Source organism: Filicampus tigris, chromosome 22 (genome assembly GCF_054856515.1).
Source record: "Filicampus tigris isolate MCC_2025a chromosome 22, RoL_Ftig_1.0, whole genome shotgun sequence".
Taxonomy (NCBI): Eukaryota; Metazoa; Chordata; class Actinopteri; order Syngnathiformes; family Syngnathidae; genus Filicampus; species Filicampus tigris.
In genome coordinates this window covers 5,004,345-5,029,903 of record NC_141238.1, presented here as the reverse complement: position 1 = coordinate 5,029,903, position 25,559 = coordinate 5,004,345, and the positions used below count along the sequence as shown (strand labels likewise).

The window sequence follows — 25,559 nt, the reverse complement described above, 5'->3', positions numbered from 1 at the left end:
GTCTTTCCAAATCCCACCTTTGCTAACTTTGTCTCTTTTACCTGCTCCTCACCCCTCCCTGTGTGTGCACTGCCTATCGCTTGGGGAGCCCTTAGGTGTGTTCCGTACCTCTCGCCACTAGTTGTCTTTATTGCGCTTTTCTTTTTCAATTCAATCAGGCCGTCACCGGAGCCCTGAGAACTATTTCAATTTACTATTGCGGGATAGAAAGCCCTGCGTTTACCATAAAGAGGCCGAGGGCGGAGCATTTGGAGAGATAACAGCGACGGCGTGCTAAAAAAATAGAGTGAGCGGTGATGAAATGAAGGCTTGGAAATGGAGAGATAAGGCATCGTGCCACGTGCCATCGTGCGATATCGCAGTGGGATATTTTTCACTGGTGCTACTATGCACACTACATATCCAGTATATACAGTCGCCTCCAAAAGTTTTGGAACGGCAAGGTCAATTAATTCGTTTTTTGGTGTATACGGAAGACAGTTGGGTTTCAAAAGATGAATATGAGACAAAAAAAAGTTCTGAAGTCCAGATTTCATTTCATGGTATTCATCGAGACGTGTTCAACAACTCAAGACGGAGCACTTTTTGTTTGAAGCCACCCACTTTTCAAGTAGAACAGGCATTGTTATATTAACTTCAAGTGAATATTTGGCGCGATGGTGCAAAATCAGATTTGACGTTTTTGTCCGAATAAGCATCTGCTCAGTATATTATGGCATCGCAGCATACAGGAGGTCACTTGGGTTTTATCCCACTGGCCACTCCGCATCTGCATACGTCTATACAATCAAAGTGCTGAGTTCCAAGAACAGTAAGTACACACAGCCAGGCCACGGAGGGTGCCATCACCTGTCTGTCGCTATTGACAAGCCTTACACAAAGCAGATAAAAGCCGTCATTTAGAGCCCCATCGTTTCCCCTTTGTGTCGTGCAGAGAGAGCCATCGCTTGCCGATAAAGCTCTTAATTGCACTGCGGAGTATTCGAGAGAGCTCAGCATTTCTTGTGTGTCCCGTACGGGCAATACACGAAAACGAATCGCCGTTAATAAATAGATGACAAGAAATTCTCGTATGAAATGTTGTTTTAAAGTAAATAGGGAAAAAAAATCTAAAACAAACAAATATACAGAAATAACACAAAATTAATGTGCCTTTAATGAATAATTGCTTAATAACTATTTAACATTTTTTTTCATAAATAGAACGTATTAAGAGTACAAATAGCACAAATTAACATTAATCAATAAGCATCCAATATCAATCATCATATTTTAAAATATGAACACACAGGTATGTAATAACCAAAGTAAATATAAAATAATAAATGGTGAAAAAGTCAATATAAATGCAAAAATAAGAAAAGAAAACCCAACTAAACTAAAAAAAATACAATTAATGAAGAAATACATGTAAATAAAATAAAATGTTAACCAAAATGAATATACAAAAAATAAATAAAATGACATAACAATAAACCACATAAAAATAAACATTTGTTAATATTTGAAAATACATAAATGATTCAATACTTATTTACAAAAAAATAAATCTATAACTATTAAGTATGTAAAAATAAATCAATGAATATGAAAACATACATACCGGGACATAAAATATTAAATAAAATGCAATGTCAATCTGCCCTCAAAGTTTTATGGAGTTTTGTAAATTTGATCTTTTTTGCTTAGTCCCCCAAACTTAAGTAAAAAAAAAAAAAAAAAAGATGTTTCATATTTGCTCGTCAGCCTTGGAGAAAAGACTAATGGCGAGATTGTCTCAGTCGCAGCATGAGAGGGCGTTAAAAAGATGTAAGGTGAGCCTTAGGAAGACGGAGGAGCGGCGGCACGGCGCCCATTTGTCTTTCGAGGTTCCGGTGGCGTCAGCTAAACAAGGCCATCTCATTTCCTGTTGTCTGCAGGAAGCAGCTGTCTCGCTAGCGTTACCGCCGCCACCGCTTGCTGCTTCTTGGGCACTCATCAATCTCGCTCCTTTTAATTGGTCTGCGCCACGCTGCGACGAGCCTCCACACACAGACGAATGGAAATAGGCACACAAACACGCTTTGAAGATACATTTGTTGCAAACATATACAGCAGGGGACCTAGTTGTGGACCTTGTGGTACACCAGAGACCAATATCACACTGAATACTGACTTATTAATGCTTATAAACATAATTTAGCTCAGTAATATACATACAATATGGGTGGATAGGTCGCCTTGGTGGAGGTCAGAAATGGCCAAACTTTAACCTGGTGACCTGGCAGCCATTTTAACATCTGAAATTTTTCACGCCGTTTTTTTTTCTTAAAGGCAGTATGAAAAGTGATGACTACCTCTACTACTTCTGGTTTTATATAAACATTTTCTAGAAATGCTAAGCTGCAAAAATAAACTGTTTACAATTAAAATCGTAAAAAAAATTGAAAGCTGTGATGTAACTTTTTTGTTTTTTTTTTAATTAATAAGTATGAAGCAATATATAATTCGAGTGGTTTTAGCACGTTTACATTTTTTTTTTTTCGGGGAGTCGACTACAAATCGATGAAAGTCGAGTCAGTCAATTAGGCCATGGTGTCCGCTGTCCTTGTTCTTCAGCGTCAATCCCCTGGTATGAATATTGGAAGACTAATGGCGATCACAATATCCGAAGCAGTGAGTTTAAAGTCCTCTAAATTGGCCAATTGGAAAACAAGATGCCAAAAATGCGTGATTAACAATTAATTGACGACAAGCTGTAAACGTCAACGCGGAGTAGCGACGTCGACTAGTCAACTAATCACCTCAACCCTGAATTCTCTAGCTCTGTAATTGAGTGCCGATATTTGTCAAGTGGGCTATGATGCTGATGGACCATTTTTGTCCGTCATCCATCTTGGTCCAGGCGGAATCCACAAAACTTTTTTTTCGTTAGACCTACCTTGTATCCAACTCTCGCCACACATGTATACATTCCACTGTATGGTATACTACTGCGTTCAATCATTCGCTGCGTCATACTTTACTCTTGAGTCCTTGCTGAAAATGTGAATCAAGTCTAGAAGCTGACACACTGCCATCTGCTGGTAGCAGTGGAGATTGCACAAGCATTGCCTGATAGTAGTTAAAAAAAAAACTGTACATTTTAATCATACTGAATTATAAGCTCAGTTTTGGCTTATCTAGGCAGGCGTACTTGATTGTACGTTTAACACATCGTCACGTCCGTGCACGTGTATAATCCAAATCAAGCATTTAGATTGTAATTTGCACTCGTCAAACTTCTTCATTTCCCCGCTTGAAATCTCTAGAGGAGCTCCCCCCCCCTCCCTCTAGCTCATTAATTCAACGCCACCATAAAAGTAAGCAAGCAGCGTGCGAGATCCGAGAGAATCGATAGCGAATGTGCAGTTGAATAACAATTAAAAAAAAAAAAGATTTAGTGTCAGTGTTGGCCGTGCGGAGAGAAAACTCTGCAAGTGTCTCCCATCCATTAGCATCCTTTAATGACTTTGACATTCTTGCTGAAGTGGCTGAGGAGTGCCGCAGGAAAGAATCATTGCAAATAGATAAGTGCTTTGGAGTGTCACCGGATGGCCTGTGTTGTGATGCGATGGCTTCTCATCTTTTATTCCAGCGTTCCCGATGGCCGACGGTGAAATCGGAATTCAACCGAGCTCCCAACAAAAAAAAAAAAAAAAAAAAAGTGCTGAGTCGCTAAACGATACGCTCTTCCATCCCATTTCTCTTTCGGCACGGTTACATTTCTGCCGCGGATGGAGACGGATGGCGAGAAGCGTTTGTTACCTGAGGCCTGCTTTCCAGATACGGCCAGCGAGTTCCGAGGTAGCGGCTGTTCGAACCGAACGATTTATCAAATTCAAATGGGGGGGGGGGAAAAACGATTCGATTATTGTTCAAAATCCCTCAGCTCTAGCGGCCATCCGGCGTCTTCAAGGCTCATCCGTTTGCTTTTAGCTGTGGAATCAGGTCTCCCGGCAATCAGAACGCCATTAGGGGATTCGCCGGGTTAACTCATTAGCCCAAATCCCTTCCGGTAAAAATACATACCGCCATTCAAAAGCGCTGGTATTCCTACTCACACGCGCAAGGCCGTGACACGGACAATTATCCGGCTCCCTAGCAGAGACTCTGACATCTGTTTGCTAATGATGGATAATTACATGTTGTCAAGAGCGATCACTAGTTTCTTCGCGGGAAGGGGATGTTGGCTCTAAATATGGATGTCAAGAAGAAGGAATGTTGATGCTTGAAGCCGGCTTTGGGACTAGTGTCAACGAAATGGATTCTGATCATAGGTGCCCGGAATTGTTTGTAGTCACAGCTGACTTGGAAGCTTGGAAATGTATGCAATTTAAAAATAGGACTCCCCCGGTAGCTAATGGTTTCGCTCGGGTGTGAGCTACAGTCAACTGAAAATAAATAAATGATGAAATATTCAAAAATAAATACAAAAAATAATAATAATACCTGCAGCTATTACAATTTTTTAATAAGGTAGTCAGAAGGAAAGATCTCTTTTGTGTATCGGTCCGAAAAAAAAACAAAAAAAAACGGAATCAGCAATTACAATCAAATCGCGTTTCCTCGCCCACACTGTACTACAACCTTCGCAGCATGTCATTGTTTGTCTGAGCTCGCCAGGGCGGCTAAGTGAATTATTTAAGGTTATTAAGATTTCACACGCCGGGCTGAGTCGTCGGATAGCGCTCGATGCGGCTGTCGTTTCCAGAGCAACCCAGCCGATCGCGTTTGTTTGTCGTCTTCGCCTCACTCCCGCCGACCGATCACTCCGATTTCCTCGGTCCAACCCTCCCGCCGTCGTCATGCGGGTCCACGCTCCTCGCCTCCAGATGGCACGTTTACTACTCGTGGGGGCCCGGCCGCATTACTCAAATGTTATCACCTCTGTCTGCGGAAAAATCCATCTGTACTCACACACAAAGCGGACGATCCATCATCTTGACTCCAGTATCGAAACAATGACAGTAATGACGGGCGCTGATGGATCTCGGGGGCAACAAGGCGCCCCATTAAAGTGGCAACTTTCCGTCCCCAAAATCAATTTTATTTTTCTTATTTTTTTTTTTTTTTTTTTTGAAGATGAAGTTATCAGCAGAAATTGTATTTTGGGTTGAAAAGCGGAGAACTCGCAGGCGAGAGGGCGTTTAAGTTCTCTCCATATTTATAGAGAGGAGCTGTTTATCTGGACCGCATTGTTTGACAGCTTTAATTAGGCCACAGAAGAGTTTCTCCCACTTTGCGCTGCGGTCGACTTTGGAGAATCAATGAAGGATTTACAGTGGCTTTAGACTGCACACACGAGGCCTCCGGTCTTGCTGACTAATTGGGTGCAAATGCTGAGTAGTGTGTGAGGGTGTGAGTTTAAGTCCACAGGAGTTGTTTTGTTTGGCCCGAGGCTCCGGGCTACATGCTTCATGTTGCTCGAATGTGCCAAACAAAATAACTTGTTTTGGAATATTACAACACTGGAAAGCAGTCCGAAAGCTTCAAAAAGATACCAAGAGGTGAAGGGGAGTAGAAGCTCACTATCTTTACTTTGTGCGAATTTGTGTTTTGTGGTTCTATTTTGAACCTGTTTTGAGGAGAGCGTGTGCGTGTCCGCCACTCCTGGGCCACAGCTTCCGCCACCACGGCAACAAAGGGGTGGAGCTAAGAGGATGGTTACTGGTTGGAAAATCGAGTGTGAAGAAACTTTTTTTTTTTTTATTAAGAAAAATAATACTCTATAATATTGTACTTTCTTGAAATATTCTGTAATGCCATAATTAAATATGATTAATTAAACTGTTTTTTTTTTTTTTGCTTCAGTTCAATGGGCATTGTGCTACTTCTTCTGGTCTGGTGTGTGTGGGGACAATAGGAACATACATACATGGAGATGTCTCAGTAATATGAGTTGTTCTTTGCAGAAGATAAAGAATACATGCCTGTGTGTGTTTTTATAGTATCAGTTTACATTGTTTGTGTTCAACTATCCATTGCTTAAAGGGTCGTAGCACCGCAACACGGATGTTATTCTTTAGCCTGTCGATGCCGTTAGCATTACGCTAGCAACGGCTTGTATCTCGAAAAGCCCATTGGTCAGTTCACTTGTGTCTTAGGGCTTCACTATAATAAGTTTTTGTTTTTTTCTTTAGTTCAAACTGGCCCAGAAGCGCACTTTGCACTCGTTTACATTGTTTGGCTCTCTCCAGCAGCCAAGAGCGCTTTTGCGATTTTGCTCCATTCAAATGTTAGTGTTTTATCCTTGCATCCTTATACAACCCTCGCTTTGTTATTGTTGTCTCCTCACGTCAACTGTACTCTACAAGGCCGGGGGTCATGCGTAGCCACACGTCTTGTAGGTCAAGCAATCTTTTTTTTTTTCTCTTTTTTTTCCACGGGCTTTGATTTATTTGCGCATTTATATGTGCCGCGCGCTCGAGAAGGCGCTCGATCTTGCGTCGCGTCGGCCCCGCGGCGCGCGCCAGACGAGGTCAGCGACCGGCGATCCTGACAAACGAGGTGCGCGCGTGCCTCGGCGAAACCATACGTTAGTGTCCGACCCACATCTGGACCACGGGGAGACAGTTTGCTGGGATTCAATGTACTGTGTTGCCAAGCTAACGCCAGTGGTTGCTAGGGACAAAAGCATTGGGAAACGCGGAAGAATACTTTGTCTCAACTAGGGGTGTAACGATTCAAAATTAAGTCGCCCCGATGAATTGATTAGATTAATCGAAAAAAAAAAAGGTTTCGATCTTGAAACCTTTTTTTCATTCCAGATGCGTAGCACATTTTGAATGTGTTGCGTATTGCGTTTGTGGATGGCTGCAGAACCACACTAGCGCACAGAGACAAGCATGGTAGCAATTTTTAAAGAATCCAATCGAAAATCGGGAACTGAAAATCGAATCGAATCGGGGCTCGAGTGAATCGTTACATCCCGAGTCTCAACTCCTCTATGCAGGTTCATTCAGGAGATTGAGATGAACATGGGCGCAGGCCAGGCCAAGCAGTGCCAACTCCGGACCTTCTTGACGTACTACATCAACGACCTTTTCCTCAACCAGGTCGGTGACGCTATGAAACAGACTTCTCCCGGCGTTAAGACCCCCGCTCATCCAATCCTTCATAACGCAGGTGCGTACCGAGATCAACAAAGAAATCGAGGCAGTGAGCAAGGTAGCCGACCCCTTGAAGATCCTCGCCAGTGCGGACACCATGAAGGTTCTGGGCGTTCAGAGACCTGTGCTCCAGGTGAGGTACACACACACACACGGGGCACCAATATTCCAGCTAGCCAAACAAAAATGATTTTTCCATGAGTAGTTAGAATACTGTACAATGCAGTTGTATGTAGACTAGAAATGTCTGTAGCCAGGTACCAGAGACGCTTCAGGGCAAAAAAATTTGTCGACCTATTTTTGTGGTGGATTTATCTGATATCTATATTTTTTTTTGCATTTCCTAATATTGAAATAGTCTCCCAGCAGTTCGAGTGTTAAAGTGACAAAGCGGAGATCCAGACAATTGCTAATATTCAACCATAGCCCAGCTGTCATCCGCATTGGCTCAAAGTGCCTGTTTTCGCATGTGCATACACTTTAATTGTGTTTGTTTTGTCAAGAAAGACACTGTCAAATAGTTTGTGTCACAGCTCTTGGATGTGTACAGTATTTGTGTGTGTGTGTGTGTGCGGTCTCTGCGGCTGCTCATCTCCCATGCTGCAAACGTCAGTGGCAGTTCATTACAGAGGTAGCGCGAGGCAGCGGGTGTTCGGAGTTCAGCAGGGTTTGTTTACGGCTCGGGCCCCTCCTTAACGAGAGGAGTGCAGCATCTTGCTAATTATGCTGCTGTGGCTAATGAGCCTTTCTGCTGATAGCGAGAGCGCGCAATAAAGCACTCCCTTTGTTTGGGATTTTTATTTTTTTTAATTGGGTTGAATAAAAGAGCCCGGCACAATTCGGCGGCTTCTTTTCACTCTTTTTTTTTTTTTGTTGTTGTTTTTTTGTTTTTCAGGCATCGTTTTTTTTTTTTTTTTTTTTTTTAGTTTTTCAGGCATCATTTTGCTACCTGTGTGCGCACGGCTAGGCTCCAGTGTCTCCAAACAAACAGAATTTTTCAATTTTAGCACAGTTCAACATAGAAATTAAACGGCTAACATTTCTTGACGCGATCGTGCAAGCAGTGTCATGGATCAGATCAAATAAACCGAAAGCGAAGAAAATTGCAGCGCTGCAGCAGAAGTAGAACGCCTAATCGGGTTGCAGCTGGAATCCAAGCGCAAAGTGAATAAAGCAAAGACCAAAAGGGAAGTGAAATTATTGAAAGACGTTGCAGTGCAATGCATTTTGAGTCCTGGCGCAGCCCGTTGCGGCGGCACTGTAGCTCAACTTCAGTTTGTTGCACCTTATGCAATACGCATAATACACATTATGCAATTATTGCAGGCACTACAACCCGTATACTTTGCGTTTTGATTTCTTCTGCAGCCCCTCTAGGCGTTGCTCAACTTGAGCCAATGGCACCTTCCGCAGTGATGTGGTGAACCGCATTTTGCCACTGTTGCAACAACGTCAACAAACTTCTGTTTTTGTTTTGACTTCATTTGCTTCCTTTTTCCATTTTGACTCCTGCCGCAGCCTGTTGAGGCGGCAAAGCAGCTTAACGTCAGTCCTTTGTAACTTCTGTAGTTTCGTAGTGAAATATATTAGGCAGCTAGTGCATTACCAGCAACAACTTTTTTTTTTTTTTTTTGTATATACTTGATTTGCTTCCTGTTTACTTTGCATTCCGTTTACTGTCGCAGCCCGTTTAGGTGGCAAACTATCTGCGCTTGAATGTACCAAGCGACTGCTCTGCTTCTCAGTCGAGTAGTTTATCTTCACAATAGTTTTTTTTTTTTTTTTTTCATGTAGTAGCCTGGCACTTTTTCTTCCAAGAAGTACAAAGTTTAAGTCTGTTGTGAGCTTAATGTCCGCACTCGATGCCTCCGCGACTGCAGTGGATGATTAAAGATTATGGTGACTGCGCCATAAAATGCTTGCGAGAGTTTCCAATCATGTAGCAGATGTGTCTTTGTGCTGGATCGGAGTGTGACTTTTTTTTTTTTTTTTTTTGGTCTTTTTTGCACATATGTGTAAGTGCGGCAGGTGTTGTCATGGACCCTCACACATGCACATACACGCACTGTCGGTCGGCATCATAACCTCAGGGGCTGATGAGAGGAAGAGAGAGAACTCAATATAGTTTCAGCACATTAAGCACACTGTGCCGGGCCGCAGCCGCATATGGGAAACCATAGGGGAGCGCATTTTATGGACGCATCTGCTCACTTACGGCTGTTGAAGCATGCTAAGCTGCTAATGTGAGCTGGAGGTGCGACTGGAGGAAGGTTTCGCATTGAGCCTTTCCTAATGCAGTGCTAGCCATTTAAGTGAATGGAAATGCCGTTAATGTGTTCTAGCCTCACCCCCAAAAAAGCAACCAAAATGTTTGTTCGTCTTTAATAATAAAAACAGCACTCTCAAATATTATACTTTTAACAGAACATACAAGGGCCCGGCAATTTTCCGATATTTGGCAGTATAAAATTCTGATAAGCGATTAATCGGCCGATTAATACGAAAACATTTTTTTTAATGATTAAAAGAACTTTTATATTCCATTAACGCGCACAACAAAAAAAGATATGAATTACAGGCAGAATATTTGACTGTTTGACAATACTTTGTCATTTAGTATTTGTTTAGCTTTACAATTAGCCCATTTTTATTTTCTGGTGGGGAATTTATTGTTTAATGTGTTAATATGTAAAAAAAAATAAAATAAAACACCTCGGTATGTAACACAGACACTATGTTACAGACAGTCTTTTCGATCATTATCTGTGTTTAAATACATTTATAATGTAATGATCTCTTGGCATCGCGGCTTTTGAGCTTTACCGGTTTGTTCTGGAATGTATTCCCCAAGATGAACGGGGTTTTATTGTTTTTGTAATGTGGCTACTTTATCTATCTACATGAGTAGGTCATATTTTGTTTTTTTTTTATCAACCCGCTCCGTCATGAGCATAATATTTATGGCCGCATTTCGCGATGTATCGGCTTTTAATAAATCAAGGAGCGTTGTGATATATCGGGGACCCCAGTGCGTCACTTCTATCTGACTTTGCGGCAATCGCCGCGCAGGAGTCAAGGTGAACGAGCGCCTATAAACAATAAACCATTCAGCGGCGGGTTAATAAGTAATATCGATACGGGAGATGATTTGCCTATCACGAGTCGACAGTGGTTCCCGAAGGGGGCTTGGCGTGTATCGTGTATGTATATCATAGGGTAATAATACGATTATGATGAGCCTGACACGTCCTGGCTATATATGGTCCACAAGGACCAAAAGATAATGTCCACAGAGGTGAGTGTCCATTCGCTGCTGATAAGCTTGAATCCATTTTTTTTTTTTTTTCTGAGCTGTGATGTTTCACGCATTTGTGTGTGTGTGTGTGTGTCTGTGAATCAGCACGTGAGCGCTGAGATGCTATCTGTCCAACTCTGATTGATTCATTTAATTAGGGTTAGATAGAGGCAGAATAGAGGAAGAGTGGAGGCGAGCGAGGGCTATGGTTACGCTGCCGGATAGCTCGTCAGATTGGCTCCATTTATCTTGGTCCAAAGTAAAGCATCCTCCACCACCACCCACATTCCGTACGGGCCACAACACGCAACAACATGCTAGCATCATGTATAGTGTCTTCGCTGATTGATTATTATTTGATTTAAAGCAATCACATATGTGAAATGAATATCGTTAAAAATGTCGCCTAACTTACTTAGATTTTAGGACATTTCATTTCATTTGGCATTATCCGAGTACCTCTGGTTTATTTTGTCACTTTATGACCTTTGGAAATTAAGAAAATAAAAAAAAAAAAAGATACCAATCAGCTAACGATTAGACCCGATTTACAGACAACTCTACTTTTAGAATTTTGTGACATTTTAGTTTTTTTTATTTACTTGTTTATTTATTCATCTATCTAAATGTATTTATATTATCAATTTCATTTGTTAATATGATATTACAGTTTAACAATTTCAATATATTCCTTTTTTCCAAATAATGACAAATAATCATGATATTTTTGTAAACGACAATGAAGGCATTTATTATGTTTGAATATATGAATTGAATTGAACTAAAAAGCTACCGAAAGATTTCCAGCGTCGTGCAGTTTTATAACAATATTTAATAACTTGGCTTCAACTCGTTTGCATTAGATCTGCTGTCAATCCCACACCCCCCAGTTGTGTCAAACCTCTTCACCCCCCCCCTCACAAAAAAAAACAATTGTGAGTATTTTATGTCTGATATGTGTATCACAGGAATTTTGCACCATCAGTGAGCCACTAATGATGTTGACCTTTTTCCATTTCTATTCACATGTGCCTTTTTGTGTGTATGCGTGCGCGCGTGTGTGTGTGCCCAACCTCCAACTCCCATAATGACACTGACCTTTGTTTGTCATGATGTGTGTAGGCAGTGCTTACTTGCTTCCTGCTGATTGCTTCCATGCACCAGCACACACACACATGCACGGGAGGGGGGGTGGGTGGGGGGAAGGGTATGGGGACTCCTTGATAAAAAAAGACCCCCAGCACCCATCGGTGGGTGCAGCAATCACAGCACAATACACCTGTTAGCTTCATCAACCGTGCCCTGTGATTTGGACTCAAGTGGGAGTGGGAAGGAGAGGGTGGACGATTTGCACACAATCGCACACAAACGGCTCTCGTTTAATTTGAAAGCACCCGAAATCTGTTGTCTGCAGCATCTGATGCTAACATGCTAACATTGTGTATTGTCAAGCCAACCAGGTAAGTAGCATAATACCGCTTGCAAAAAAAACAACAACAACAACAACAAAAACGACTAGTATTACCGCAGCTTATCGAGCAATTGTGAACCGTCTTCTTCAGTTATGTCGGGTTTAATGTCATACTGCCCCCGGTGGCCAAGATGTGCATACCTGATTGATATCGAGTGTATGAATTGACTTGTATTTCAAAGCACCGCTGTATAAATAAATACGTATGCTTGTAATTTGAAGAAGACCTTTATTGCCACTGAACTGACTCACTCCTGCCCGAGGCTTGCATTTCTTGGATGCCTGAGGTGCAACCCACCTTACCCCTGTTATCTTGCGCCAAACACATGTGCTCTCCAGGCTTGCACCCGGTCTTCAGCGTCACCTCCAGCTCAGCAATACAGCAGCACTTTGTCTTCGCATATGTGTATCCTCATCCACGTTTTATAAAAGTACAATCGTGCCTGCCTGTTTTCGTAATTAAAACGCATGCATTAGCAGCACTGGGGTTGCTGCAAGGCATCCGCTGAGAACGAGGAGTCATAATGACCCGCAAAAGCGAGTTTGCAATTCAGGAGACAGATGTCAGGCACAAATGTGCCCTCTGGTTTGAAAGGTTTTGGATGATAAAAGTTTGACTTCATTGTCTTCCGTTGCTTTTTGTGTCTTGAGAAAAAGCATTTTACAAGCTCCGTGTGTGCGTGTAAAAGTGCTCAAATTTAACCTTGAACTCTGATAACTAAGAGCACCATTTTATATTGACATTGATTTCATGAGATGTGAGGATAAATGCGAAGACTTTGGATAATTTTGCTCTCATCCATTAGAATAATGAACATGGGAGGTAAAAAAAAAATAATAGTAATCCAACAATGAGATAATTAGCATAATGGATTTTTGCTCCAGTGCAAGGACTCAAATTGCACATCTTAACTCTTTGGATTGTTTATACCAGGACACCATATTTCATTTTGCCCGCGTGTGTGTGTTTTGGGTGAGAATGGCGGGTGCGTAATATGGCAGTCCATCTGCAAGCAGCCAAGTGTGATATTGCTGCTCATCTTTCAATTAGAACACTTACACAACGCCGCGTCGGAGGCTGTGATGGCGGCCATGAAAGAGACGTTGTTTTCTTTTATGAACTCAATCTCATCAGCCCGCCAGCTACGTGATTATTCCGCCTAAATGAGAACGCGTTTTTGAAGTTATTCTCACGTCATCCATCTTTACCTCTTTATTTGCTTATTATTACCCTCGCCAAGTGCGATAAATGCCGGAGGTGTGGGTCTTTGCCGTTTTTGTTGCGTTGTGTTATTAAGTTCTGATGTTGTTTACCTTGTTCAAAATGTTCTTCGCAATAACAGGTTGTATGCGTCCCTTCTAGTCTAACCACGGCATTCTGAATAATGTTGCGTGTGTAGAATACGAGTTAAGCGGCAAAAAACATCAATGTTTATCCATCTCATGGGCGGCCATTTTGTCACTCGCTGTCGACTGAAAATGAGGTCACGGTTGCTCAGGTGACAACCACCGATCACGGGAAGTGATCAGTGAAAGTTTAGTCGGGATCGCAGACGGACGCCCGTTTAAAATTAGAGGCGGACTCGGCCTATATAATTTTTGTTTTTTTTGTCCCCGGAAAAAAAGGCGGATGATGGAATGGTACCCACGCTACAGACGGATGACGGCTATGCTCGCAGGTACATGAAACGTACATGACGTACATATGTGTATGTATATATATATGTATGTGTATATACATATGTGTATGTATATATCTGTATAAATATATATATGTATAAAAAATGTACGTCATGTACATTTCATTTCTATATAAGCTATATATTAAGCTACGTTACACTATGCTATGCTGTGTTACTTTGCACCCGCTTCAGGACCAGACTTCAGCCAGACTCACATGTCAAGGTCTTCTGAATCGCTTTAAAATTTTCTGCCATGCCCCTTACTAGATCCATTTTAAAAATGGCAAGTAGCAGGTGGATAACTATATTATCTAAATTTGGAATTTTGCACTTGATCGGTAGCCTGCTGAGTTGTGTCAACAAACTTTCATACACCCACTTCCCCATACAGTTCACACAAAGAGTCGTGCTGGGCGTGTACATGCGAGCCGTCCGCCATGTGTCAAGCGGGGGAGCCCATGTGTGACTTTCCCTTGACGTTGATGAATGATGTGTCAAGAACACACTCCCGTCGTCTGCCTCACCCAAGGGAGGGTCGAACCGCGTGCCTCGCGAGAGGGAGATCATCTTGCCGTGTTTATTATTTTGGCAGGCTTCTGGTGCAAATGACACGGCGTTACACCAGAGAATAAGGGGTTAAAACACTGTGACCTCTGCATGACCTTGAGCGGCACCCCTTTTTTCATAAGGGGGGGATGACATGGCACACCGGAACCATTCTAGCAGCTCCATCCTTTAAAAGCATTAACGTAATTCCCAGTTTGTGTTTTTTTTTTTTTTTTTTCTTTTAAAGCTCATGGCACTAAAGGAAATAACCACTTTAGCAACAGCTTCCGGAGCATTAACAGCCCTTTTTCCCGCCGGGAGAGCGCGGCCATCATTTTTTCTTTTTTCTTTTTTTTTACTCTTAATGACAGCAGTTTACCCCATCAAACCACGACATGCATTTGCAAAGACCGGGCTGAGATATTCTGCGCTTTTAAAGTGGCGGCGTGCTAAAAAAGTAGATGTAAAGTGCACGCCGGCTCGGTTTCAGGGCTTAATGCGGCAACGCTGAAGGGGAAATATATGTGCTTTTCGCTCAATAGCGCCGCATATTGACCTTTAAGCATGAATCATTATGGAAGTGAGAGAAAGAGATGTATAGAAGCGCGTGGATAGCGCATGTTCTCTCCGATGTAATGGTCAACGAAGATGGAGTAAAATGCTCCCTTCTCCAATGGGTCCCTTGATTACTTTTTAATGATTTCTGGTGCCCAAGACAAATGGCCGTGTTAAATGAGCAGAATTAGAGACGGGAAAGCATTTGTTGGATGAGAAGGCATCCATTGTTTACCCTTCTTCATTCACCAGTCTTGGACCGTTGTCGAATTTCCGTTTTCTCACTGGCGTGTGGTCGTCGTTCTTAAATACTTTCAGAATGACTCGTCTCGCGTTTGCTCCATTTTACACAATGGATCCCCCACGAGTGGGAGAGCGGCCGCCAACGCCAAACCGATATTGATTTGGATCAGCCCCAAGTGTTCAATCCTCATGGACGCACACGTCCAGCATGTGCCTTCACTTTGTCTTTAAAATTCATGTGTTAGTCGCAGATAATTCAAACAAGTTTGAAAAATGGATGCCATGTTGTTATCGGCGCCGACATTCGACACAAAGTCTCCTCTCGTCGTCCTGCAGGCTACTTGTGCTTGGGTGTCCACAGCCAGGGTCTTAGTGTGTACACTGCTCGGTTCTAGGCGCCGCTATGGATCATTACATCTCCCAGCGGAGCGGCTGCTCTGTTTGTGTTGCCTGCTGGTGACATTATGAGCCAAGGGGAAAATGAAAACTTGGAAAAAACATTGTTCTCATGCGTCAGGAATCATTTTGTCGCCCTCTCCCTGCTTGTTTTGTCCTGCCCGCAGAGCACCGTGGTGGTTGAAAAGTCCATTCAGGATCTGATGAATCTCATGCAGGACCTGAGCGCCTACTCCAACCAGTTCCTGGAGATGGTCTGTGACAAGCTCAAAGAGTATAAGGAGATCTGCAACACAGCCTACAGGTAATGCCTTGAAATGGTTCGCTCGTCTCGCGTTGGAGGAGTAACGTCCTGTGTGTGTCGTCAGGGGTATAGTTCAGTGTGAGGAGAAGCTGACCATCAGCGCTTCCTGGTCCAAAGACGAAGACATCAGTCGCCTGCTCCAGTCGCTCCCCAACTGGGCGAACATGACCCAGCCCAGACAGACGCGACAGAAACGAGAGGACGAAGAGGACTTCACCCGGTACGCACTGATACGCACTTGTTCACAAATTCACCCGGTGTGTGTCGTGGTCCGGTAATAGGGCTGAAATGGGTCCTCGAGTACTTCCAGTACCTCAGTTAAAAAGAAATTTTCTGCCTTGGGTACCCGTTTATTTATTTTTAAAGCAACACTGGGCAAGAATTCGTCCTTAATAAAATGTTTCCACAACTCTGTTGATGAAACATTGACTTACAAGTAGTTGAATGGGACTTTTGTCATGCCCTGGGGGGGTCTGTATCATATTTACTGGCACTAAGCAACTTTGAGGAGGATGGGAGCAACCCTGGCACACACAAAAAAAAAAATACAAATGTCCTGAATTGCTTGTGAATGTAATTCAGTCCAACTTGCAGTCCAGCGAGAGCTCAGGATTTTTTCGCGCACGGGGAATGGTTGACTTTTGTCAAAACACTACCGCTTTTCTCCACATGGCGCCGCCATAATCAACAAAAACTGACATATGGCACAGTGTTGCATTTCAAGATTGATCATCGTAATCCTCCATTACGTAGGGCGGCGTTCGCCAAAGAGTCGGAGGTGCTGACGGGCAACCTGGGCGACAAGCTCATCCCCGAGAACGAGATCCTTCGCGATGTCAGCGATCTCAAGTCACTGGCCAACCTCCACGAGAGCATGGAGTGGCTGGCCGGCCGCCTCAAGGCCTTCTTCGCTAGCCTGCCTCCGGGATCCGGTGAGTAGCCAGCCGCCGGCATCTGACGCGCTTCATCTCTTTCGCACATCATTAATTCTATTCCACGCGTTAATAGCGGAGCAGAAAGGCACTTAGCGGCGCCCAGAGGGGGTGGGCTAGGTTGACAGGCAAATGTCACTGTTGAGAGATGGTGATATTTCTCTCGCAAAAAAAAAGTCACACTTGTGAAATCTGCGCGGTGCAGACTTGAGATTTGTCGGTTGAAGTCACCTGCAGCAGTGAAAAGAGCCCCAGGGCCGCACTGCCTGTTGCTCACTGATAGCGCAGACTTCGCTGCCGCTTTTTTTTTTTTTTTTTTTTTTACACTAACACACTCACGACTGCTGTAAGCTCCCGCAGAAGTAGTCTCCAATTTTCGTTCATTGAACTCCACATGCTGGGAGCAGACTTTCGCAATCTGCCCAGGTGCCACGGCAACAGAAGATTTGTTGATGCCGACAACCAGCAACCGGGCGAGCCCTTCCCGGAAATGTCCCCATGCAATGATCACGAGAAAGTGGCATAAAAGCAAGGAAGAAATTACATTACCAGGTCGGAGGCTCAGAGCTCCGATCTCCTGATCAAATACGCGAGCCAACTTTGCCAGTCTGGGGAACCTAGCTCCATTCACGTTCTTTCAGTAGGTGTAATACATTATCAAACTACTTTGTTTTAGTTCCAATCGGCATCAGACTTGGTAGCGAAACTGGAGGCTCAGAGCGAAACCGCTTCATGTTCACAAGCTAGCTCCAGCCTACTGAGAAACCTTGTAATGTAGCGCCTTAGGAACCTGACTCCGTTCACTTTACATCGACACAGCATTGCCAACATTTACATCAAGTGACTTTATTTTCTGGTTCAAATTGTAACAAAACGTTGCTCACGTTGTTTTGATTTTCATCCAGCAAAACCTGAGGCTCAGAGCTAAAGCTAGCTCCCATTCAAATACACAAGCTTGTTATTTGCTAAATAAGATCTGTTCCACTAGTTGTTGTTGAGGAAAAATCAGCATGTTGCTAACTCTGCCAAACGGGGGAACCTGACTCCTTCACTTTACACCAGTCTGTGTCATTGATTTTTGCAAAGTTTAGCCTACTTTATTTTCAAGTTCAAATTGACCCTGAGCGTGTGTCGATGACCACGACTTATTTAGGCAGCGAACCTCGAGGCTCAGAGCTAAACCCCCTTCCCATTAAAACACACAAGCCAGCTTTGACTAAATAGAGTTACCCAAGCCGAGGGATTTTCTTCACTCATTCACTGCCAGACATTTTCAGACCTTATTTTACCCTAACGTTTTAAAAATTGTGAAAAAAATATAAATAAAGTCCTGGGATTGAATGACTGGACCGTGAAAAGACGAATAAATGCGTCAATGGCAGCAAATGAGTGAATCTACTGTGGCCCATTTAGGCAGCGAGCTAGTTGAGTCTGATTAATTGCGCCCTCTGCTGTTTGGAACCAGATTTAGGGGACATTATGAAGTTAGCTCATCCTCGACCGGCAGCTTTTTCGCCGCAGCTTATACCTGCGCTCCATTAACTTTTTGTTTGAGTGTATTATCACACACTCATTACCATACACTGTCATTGGCCTTTTCTCCGTTAGCATGTGCGCCTAAATCCCGCCGCTAGTCAGACCTCCTGAAATCATTTGCGACGCCCCCTCTCGTCACTATTGCATCATTATTCACAGAATCACTCACACCTCTGCTGGTGTGTGTATGCGGTCGGTCGTCATTTTCCCATTGAAGGCAATTTGGAGTCGTCACTTTCCTCGCATTATCTGTTTAAAAATGTTCCCCGTTTCACTTCCTTATCGTTGAGTAATTGGCATTAATTTGTGTGTGTGTGTGTGTGTGTGGAGGCTCAGGGCACTTACTTATCATGCCAGGACAGCCCGAGCATTGTTCATTATTTAGTGTTTGCCGAACTGATGAAGGACCAAGTGTGTGTGTCCACGAGCGCGTGTTGAGTTAGTGTGTGTGGGAGGGTACAAGGCTACCGCGGGGGAGAAAGGGACCCCACCTTATCTTATCCCGCCCGCCCCTCACGTACATGCCTCTCCAAATTGGATTTTATATTACAGGAGCAGTCAGGTATGAACAACTCATTTTCCTCTCACTCTTCTTCTTTTTTTTTTATTTTTTTTTTAAACACTTTTTTCCCCCTCTATATTCCTTTCATCCCGCCCCCAATCATCAACTTGAGAGCATTTCTTGTTTTGTTTTAGTCGAACACGCTGATGAATGTTAACTGGCGCGTTGGCGAGGCTTTAACTTTGTGTGCTGAGCGGTCACAGATGACAATCAACGGCGAATTTGCATTCAAAAAATGGCTTCTTATCAGGCATCTTGTCGCAACACTCGACGTCAAATTGAGTCGGTGTTTACAACAAACACAGAAAACACTTTATACATAAATATTAAGACGAAAATACTTCACATTGTTTTACATAAATATTAAGACTATAACAATACAGTGTCAAAGACAAAAATCGCAATATTTTAAGAAACAGAAAGAACGGCAACATGTCCCTTCAAACTACGAAAGTTTGTGCTTCCAATCCAGGTAATAAAATACCGGTAATGATTATTTAAAAGAGGAAGTCAACACAAAAAAACTACTAGTCTAAACACATTCTGATTAATATTATGTTAGTCAAATCCACCCGTTTTTTTGTCCAGCTCAGGGGGCGGCCATTTTGCCACTTGCTGTCGACTGAAAATGACATCACCGTTGCTCAGGTCGGATCACGACCAATCACGGCGCAGCTTCCGAAAACAGGTGAGCCGCGATTGGTCGTCCACGTACGTAGCATGTGCTATGGCGCATTCTGACTCCAATGGGAAAATTTGGATTCGCCGTTCTTTTTGAATTGATGATTTTTCATTGAAAAAAAAATAAAATAAAATATTTGGGAATTATTTACATTTTGTATTTTATTTTATGGATTTATTTACAAAAATTGGCATCCAAAACGTCATCAACTTTTGGGTGTTTTTATGTGTATGTATTTAGATTTGCGGGGTCATAAAAAAACAGTAGAAAACATTAGTTAAAGCCCTCTTATCTCCCTTGTGGCATAATTTGACAACAATAATCATTCCGTGTAACCTTGACTGTGTACTTTCCTCCGCATCCATTAACAGCAAGCACTTTGACTAAAATTCTCATTGCTATTCCGAAAGGAGGCCGGCCCGAAGGCGCGTGTGCAACAGGAGATGATAGTGTTGTTTGTGCCAGCTGAAAAAAATATCATCTTTTACTTCCATCGTCGTGGAGATGCCTAGTGGAGGTTTTTTTTTTTTTTTGTTGTTGTTGAAATCCCCAAACTCATGAAGACATTCCCTGCCTTACTTTTTCGCACCTTCTCAGTGGACGCCGCTCAGATCCTGCACTCGTTCAACCAGGGGCAGCAAAATAATTAATAACTCTCCTCCTCCACCTCTTCTTGCTTACTTACTCCGTCGTCCGTCGCTCATGAATCATTCATGGTGCGCGCCGCCCCTGCAGCATGCTCTTCTTTTGCTCCCATTCCTCCATCTTCCACAAAAGGATGTTTGTCAGCGCTAAGTTTTTCATGTCCTCGCCGGGGCTGAACAATGAATCGAATTCAAATCGACATTGCAGTGGAGTAGAATGCCATTTTCAGAGGCTGCGTTTTGCGATTCTCTAACAAGTTAACTCTAATTGATGAGGTTGTGTTCAAAAACCTGGGAAGAGGACCTTGGAAAAATAATCGCTAATTAAATCGCAATTGGAATATTGAGGAGGGCAAAAATCGCAACGATTTAATTTTTCAAAATCGTTCAGGTCAAGTCGATTTTCTGTTTTTTTTCCAAGTTCATAGCAATCTTTCCTCACTAAAAGCTTTCGCCCTCGCATCAAACTCCGCCCTCCTTCGCCCCCGCTGCGTTCTCCGCCGTCTTCTCCCTTTTCCGTTATCACAAGGCGGCCGCTGTGAGCGCCACGTCGCAAGGTTCCTCGGCCGGCGTTTTCAACTCCTAATGGTCCGATAAGTTGACCGCGGGGAGTAGCCGCCTAAATTCAATCACGGCGAGTCAATTAACGCCGTTCCCCGGAGAAATCACGGCGCAACGGGCTCTTGTTATTGGCGCGACTCATTACGGCGGCGAGGTGATTGATATCAAACCTGCGACGGGAGGCGAGGAAATATCTCCACTTGGCTTGACGTTATGGCGCTCCAGTGGGTTCGATGGACCAAAACAAAGCTGCACTAGTTAATTAACCAGCGAGTCCTTTGATGCAAAATGAAAGTATACTAATCGAAATGCTTTATCTCCTATATGTCTCGCATAAGTTGAGTCACATCCAAAGCGCCCGTTGTGTTTGCCTTGTTGATTGGATCGGACTGACCCGCAAGTGGCCGATATTTGCCCGCGCCGACGCTCTCCTTTCTTATCAGTGGGGGTTCATTTAAAGTAACTCTAATGGGGATTGGATGTTCACCAGTACAAACACAAAGGCGTCAACTACACGGGAGTTCTCGCCTTGCGAGGAACTCTGCAATTACGCTGATAAGATTCCCGTTCAAACATGCGACCACCGGAGGTGGCGGATGTATAGGAAGGCTCAATGCGAGTTACATGGACGGGAATGGTTCCAAGTTGACTCCCGTCGAGCTAAATCACACATTTCAGAGTGGACGTGTAATCGCCTGCTGTCTAATCAGCTTCTTGATATGCCTTTGAGGTGGATGGGTGAGCCCGGCAAAGGAGAAGTGCTCACTAGCTCAGTTCTTGTGAACAATGTTTGAGAGAAGTTGACATTTTGTCGACATCGAAAAAGTCAACCAAACATATTTTATTCAGGAATATGTTCTATGCAGGCCCACTAGTTGAAACAAGGCATTTTGATAAATATTGCGGAATAATAGTTAATCCACCCATTTTTAGGCATCTCAGAGGGCGGCCATTTTGTAATTTCACGGACGCTCAGGGCTCAGATAACGACCAATCATTGCTCAGCTCCGTTACCTGAGCCCAGAGCAGTTGTGATGTCATTTCCAGTCGACAGAAGGGACAAAATGGCCGCCCCCTGAGATGGCTGAACACGGGTGGATTAGCTATTATTCCGCAATATTTATCAAAATGCCTCGTTTCAACTAGGGGGCCCACATAGAAAATGTTCTTGAAAAAAATATGTATGGGTTGACTTCCCCCTTTAGGGGAGCAAAAAGAAAAGTTTTGCAGTTACATTTGTGTTCAGTGTCCACATTCAGTGAAAACAAAGGCCAATATGAAAATAAAGCTCTTGGAATGATGTCACACATTTTTTGAATCAATATCTCTCTCAAAACGGAGCTTTTGTTTTTCTTATCATGTGAGTGCAGGTGAAACATATGAGTGACAAAAAGCAAGCTGATCAGCTTTCTTTCTGTGAGTGGAGGTATGTGCGCTGGCTTGCATTCATGTGTGACCTTCGCAAAGGCGTGAAGAGTAGCAGGGGAGTTGGCCGCGGCGACTGCGGCACATCGATCGCCGACCCCTGTATTCTCCGACTCAACATCGCGCACGCTCGCCTCATTGACCAAATAGACTTACATGTGAGTGACGGGGCCAATTTCCCCACCCCCCACCCCCCCGCACACACTTTTTCCTCCCCGTTCGCCAATTTACGATCATTGATCTACACCGGGCTGAATTTATACACACTCCTCATGCTTCCATGCTCTCCGCGCACCCCCCCCCCCCCCCTTTTTATTTTTTTTTTAACACTCACATCCACCCGTCGGACTTTGGTGTGGCTAACACCGCAGTGCGGCCACACGCGCTCCTGCTGCCTCAGCACAAGCGGCCAACACAAGCGCAAAGGCGAGCTGAAGGACGCGACGTGAAGTCGAGTGTTCTTTCTTAGCGTGAATTCAAAGTGGCCACTCAAGTGAGAGCGCCGTTTGCTCCCCACGCAGGTTTGTCCCCGTGCTCATCCGACAGCCAGGCCATGGGCGACGGCGAGCGCAGCCGGGAGCAGATCCTGCAGACCCTCGGTGACCTGTGCAGGGGCTTCCAGGACATCGCCAACCGCTGCCTCCTCACGTTGCACCTGGAAGTCAGGTACGCAGGGATCTCAAGTGAAATCACGTCACACAAGAAAAGTCGTCTGACCTATATCTTGCTATGGTCAATATCAAGCCAGAAATAAGGAATTAATTGGCTCATTTTGGGGTTATTTAATATTAGTTATATAGGCCTGCAAAAATGCGTTGGAAGCATTTTTTTTTAATTTGTATTTTTTTATACTATAGTCTTTTAAAAGCGTAACATTTTTTATTTTTATTCTACTTTCACATTTATAATTTTAATTAAATTGGTCATAATTATCAAATAGGTTTCATAGTTTATTCAATCATTTTCATCCAATAAAGTTTACAAAATAAAAAGAGTAATTTGATTTGTATATCTGTTGAAATAATTTTCATAGTTTTTACAATCATTTTTTTTGTTTAAAAAATTGTAAATGAATGGGGGGAAAATGAGACATTTTTGAAATAAAAAAGTCAGTCAACTAAAAATAATTATTTTTAGAAGGATCAGATTTTCTTCAATTGTCAAAAATGTCACATTTTAATACAGTTTGCATAATACGTATAAAAGTGGAATTTGTCTGACATGACACATTTTTATTTTGCATACTAATTATTTTTTTAATGACAAAAGCAGAATTGGGGGAAAGAAGTATCAAATATTTGTTCCATTTTTTAATGGAAAATTTAAAAAAAAATGTTTAATGTATTTTTGTATGTAAAATATAAATTATATAATACTGGCAAAAATATCAGAAGTATCAGACTTTATTTTCTTCCAATGATATTTTTTTTAATGTTCTTAATATTATTTTTGATAATTGTAAAAATTATAATTAAATTTTTTTCATAATAAATTTGACAAGGGAATTCGTCAGTATCACATTTTGATTTTTGTATCCCAAATCAAAAAATGAAATTTGTCAAGGCAGAATGTATAGCATTATTTTTATCCTTTTTTTTTTCTTTAATCAACTTTTTTTTTTTCCTCCTTTAACCAACCAATTGCATAACACATGCTCGGAGAAGTTTGTTGTGGTGAAACTACAATTGTTCAACATCAATGACATCACATTAGGAGTGGGAGCAAAGGACAAACATTTTCTTCCCTATCTGTAGGTGTAACCAATTATTCGTCCCATACAGTGTAGGTGTTTTCAATCTCTTATAATATCCGAGTTAATTTACCACACCATAACCCTTCTCCCCCCTGCAAGCCCTTAATAGCCCCCATCAACCCACTTCTTGCAACTTATGCAACGTTGTTTATGCTTTTCAGTCAGAAAAAAGGGAGGGAGGAAAAAAACTCCCCGAGGCGTGCGTCCTGCAATACGCTACACTCCATTGGCTCCCGTCATCCGCAGAATTTCCCCCGATAGTTGTACCAGTTAAATGAAGCCATGAAGAAGAAAGCGCGCAGGGTGGGAGATGAGCGCGGGTCATAGGAGGGTAATGCAATATATTGTTTCTTTAGGTCGGCATCTTTGTAAACTTTTACTGCTTATTTCTACGTTCAAAGTAAGCCTGCCTCGATTATGAAAAAATGATTAATCACGATTATTTTGGTCATAAATGTGATGATTCAAACTATCTTTTTTTTTTTTTTTTTTTTTAAACAAGAAAATCTTTAAACGTAAAAAATAAAAAGACAAATAGATTTCTTTGAAACACTCTAATTATGTAAGTTGCTTTTGGACCAAACAAAATTCATAAAGTTAGTATAAAATTAAAAAAAAAAAAAAATTGGAAATGCATTGATTCAAGTATGATTTCCTTGTGTTGGATATAAATGCATATTAATAATCGTTTTTTATGATTATGCCAATTGTGTAAACATGGAGTGTAATAATCGTAAATGAATTTCGATTAATTGCACAGCCCTAGTTCAAGGCGGTGTTTATTTGAAATAACTTGCCCAGGGAAGTCAAATCTAAGGTTGAACGACAGATTTTTTTTTTTTTTAAGGTGCTGCGTGTTCTTTGTCCAGGAGGGCGTTTGGTGAATTTGTCGGCTAGCATTAGCGGAAAATGGGCATTTGTGCCACTTTAGTTGTTGTTATATTTGAGAATAGACTTTCATTTTTGCAAGTGATTGTGCTCCTAGTCCCATTTTTTATTTATTTTTTTTGACGCTTGGAGCACCCCTGCTAGTTTGTCGCCCGATCCCACCGCCTGTTGCTTTCAATGCGAAGTCCGTGTCAATGGCAGAAAACGCGATTGCTAATCAATCCACTTGGAGCGCGTCCAGGCCTGTCACATATTTAACCTTCAAACTGCACATTTACCTGTCAGTTGACGTTTATTTATTCACTATATTTACCAGCGGAAAGTGTTACGACAACAAAAAGTGACCCCCTCAAGCAGCGTTCTGAAGCCACAGTCAGCTCACTTGAGTTGAAAACACATCAAATGAATAAGGAATTAAGTAGCATTTGCCCAGCCGAAAGCTTCATTTTGCTCCGCGTTTTTCTGCAATTAAATGCTTTTGAACCGAACAGTTTTCTTCAGGGCCTGAAAAACGGAGCTTTTGTGTTTTAAAGGCTGCGGGCTGTGTGTTTACAGGAGTCTTGTAGCGCGCCGCGTTTCACCTCCTAATCATATTTCACCGCTGAATAGCACCCAGCTGGGATGAGCGCCGCAAATACTGTAATCGCTCGAGAAATATGCGGCAATTTGGGTTTTAAATCAAGGCCTCTTCATGCAGGGTGCACTGCTTCCACTACTTGATCCCGCTGACCAAGCAGGGCAACTATGCCATCGTGGCCAACGTGGAGAGCATGGACTATGACCCGCTGGTGGTCAAGCTCAACAAGGACATCTCGGCCATCGAGGAGGCCATGGGGGCCGCCCTGCAGCAGCATAAGTTCCAGTACATCTTTGAAGGTAAACCCGGGGTTTCATTCTTATTATTCAAAGTGGCTAGTACCATTAAGAACTGGTGAGAAGAGTGACCGCAATCAA

At 42.7% G+C, this 25,559-nt stretch overlaps 1 protein-coding gene across 1 annotated transcript in view; it reads left to right on the top strand.

The window, feature by feature from the left end:
* exoc4 (exocyst complex component 4) overlaps window positions 1–25,559 on the top strand; it is a 64,265-nt gene that overhangs the window by 31,384 nt on the left and 7,322 nt on the right. Inside the window, exons 12-18 of the mRNA XM_086023047.1 lie at window positions 6,974–7,076; window positions 7,147–7,263; window positions 15,486–15,622; window positions 15,687–15,842; window positions 16,376–16,554; window positions 22,486–22,630; window positions 25,303–25,481. Of these exons, the coding sequence (XP_085879173.1) occupies window positions 6,974–7,076; window positions 7,147–7,263; window positions 15,486–15,622; window positions 15,687–15,842; window positions 16,376–16,554; window positions 22,486–22,630; window positions 25,303–25,481 (1,016 nt within the window). The remainder of the gene's footprint in view (window positions 1–6,973; window positions 7,077–7,146; window positions 7,264–15,485; window positions 15,623–15,686; window positions 15,843–16,375; window positions 16,555–22,485; window positions 22,631–25,302; window positions 25,482–25,559) is intronic.